Source organism: Trichechus manatus, unplaced genomic scaffold (genome assembly GCF_000243295.1).
Source record: "Trichechus manatus latirostris isolate Lorelei unplaced genomic scaffold, TriManLat1.0 scaffold00262, whole genome shotgun sequence".
In the NCBI taxonomy this organism is placed as follows: Eukaryota; Metazoa; Chordata; class Mammalia; order Sirenia; family Trichechidae; genus Trichechus; species Trichechus manatus.
The window spans coordinates 1,923,162-1,924,186 of record NW_004444198.1 but is presented as its reverse complement, the minus strand read 5'-3'; the positions used below and the strand labels follow the sequence as shown (position 1 = coordinate 1,924,186).

At 54.7% G+C, this 1,025-nt stretch overlaps 1 protein-coding gene across 1 annotated transcript in view; it reads right to left on the bottom strand.

Annotated features, from left to right (window-relative positions):
* SPIRE1 (spire type actin nucleation factor 1) overlaps positions 1 to 562 on the bottom strand; it is a 377,419-nt gene extending 376,857 nt beyond the window's left edge. Inside the window, exon 1 of the mRNA XM_023724819.1 lies at positions 527 to 562. Within this exon, the coding sequence (XP_023580587.1) occupies positions 527 to 562 (36 nt within the window). The remainder of the gene's footprint in view (positions 1 to 526) is intronic.
* Between the last annotated feature and the right edge of the window lie 463 nt (positions 563 to 1,025).

Here is a 1,025-nt window from a genome sequence, read left to right as displayed (position 1 = left end):
TCGTAGCAACGCGATGTCGTCCGCCGCCGGCCCGGCCCCGCCTTCAGCGCCTCGCCTACCCAGCCGCCCGAGCCCTAGCTCAAGCCCCGCCCCACCTCGGCGCCCCGCCCTGCAGCCCTCCCAGCCACCTCAAGCCCCGCCCTGGCCCCGCCCCTCCAACTGGCGCGCCCAGGAGCTCGGCACCGCCCCTGGGAGGGCTGTAGTGGTCAAAGGTCCAAAAGGCCCCGGGACCCCAAGCTTCAGCCGGCAGCGACTTTCAGTAACCAGAGCCATGTTCCTTCCGCTGCGCGTCGAGGGCACCACGCGCTAGGCCTCTGCTCGAAGGACCGCGGTCTGAACGTTCTGCCCCAAACATAGTACCTGCCTCCTTCAAGCCTTGACACAATTTCTCCTGACCCCCGGATTGGTACTGCCACCGGCCTCGCCTCTAGTTCATCCCCTGTACCCTGCTCTACTCGTTTTTGGATAGCTCTGATAACCGTCAACGTACCATATAGTTTACTCAGGCTTTTTGTTCGTTTATTACCTCGCTCTCCACTCCCGACTTCGATGCAAGCCCCATGAGGGCAAGGATCTTTATGGATTTTTGCTCACTGACTTCTCCCAAGAGCCTAGATCAGTACCCTTCTGGATTTATTTGTAACACCTGTACAGCTCCTCACATTAAGAGGAGCCCTGGTGGCACAGTGGTTAAGAGCTAACGGCTGCTAACCAAAAGGTACGCAATTCCAATCCACTATCCGCTCCTTGGAAACCCTATGGTGCAGTTCTACTCTGTCTCATAGGGTAGCTATGAGTCGGAATTGACTCGACGGCAACGGGTTTGGTTTTTATTTCTTCACATTAAGATAATGTCTCCAGTAACCACATTTATCATGGGCCAGTTAACCAAGTCTGCTCATAGGATGTAGCAAGAATCAGCATCACAGTGCAAAACGGAACGGAGGGCAATTAATCGTAGAATGAAAGAAATAAATATTCCCAGGCGTTCCTGAACCCATTAGGTACGTGTATGGAATCAAAAG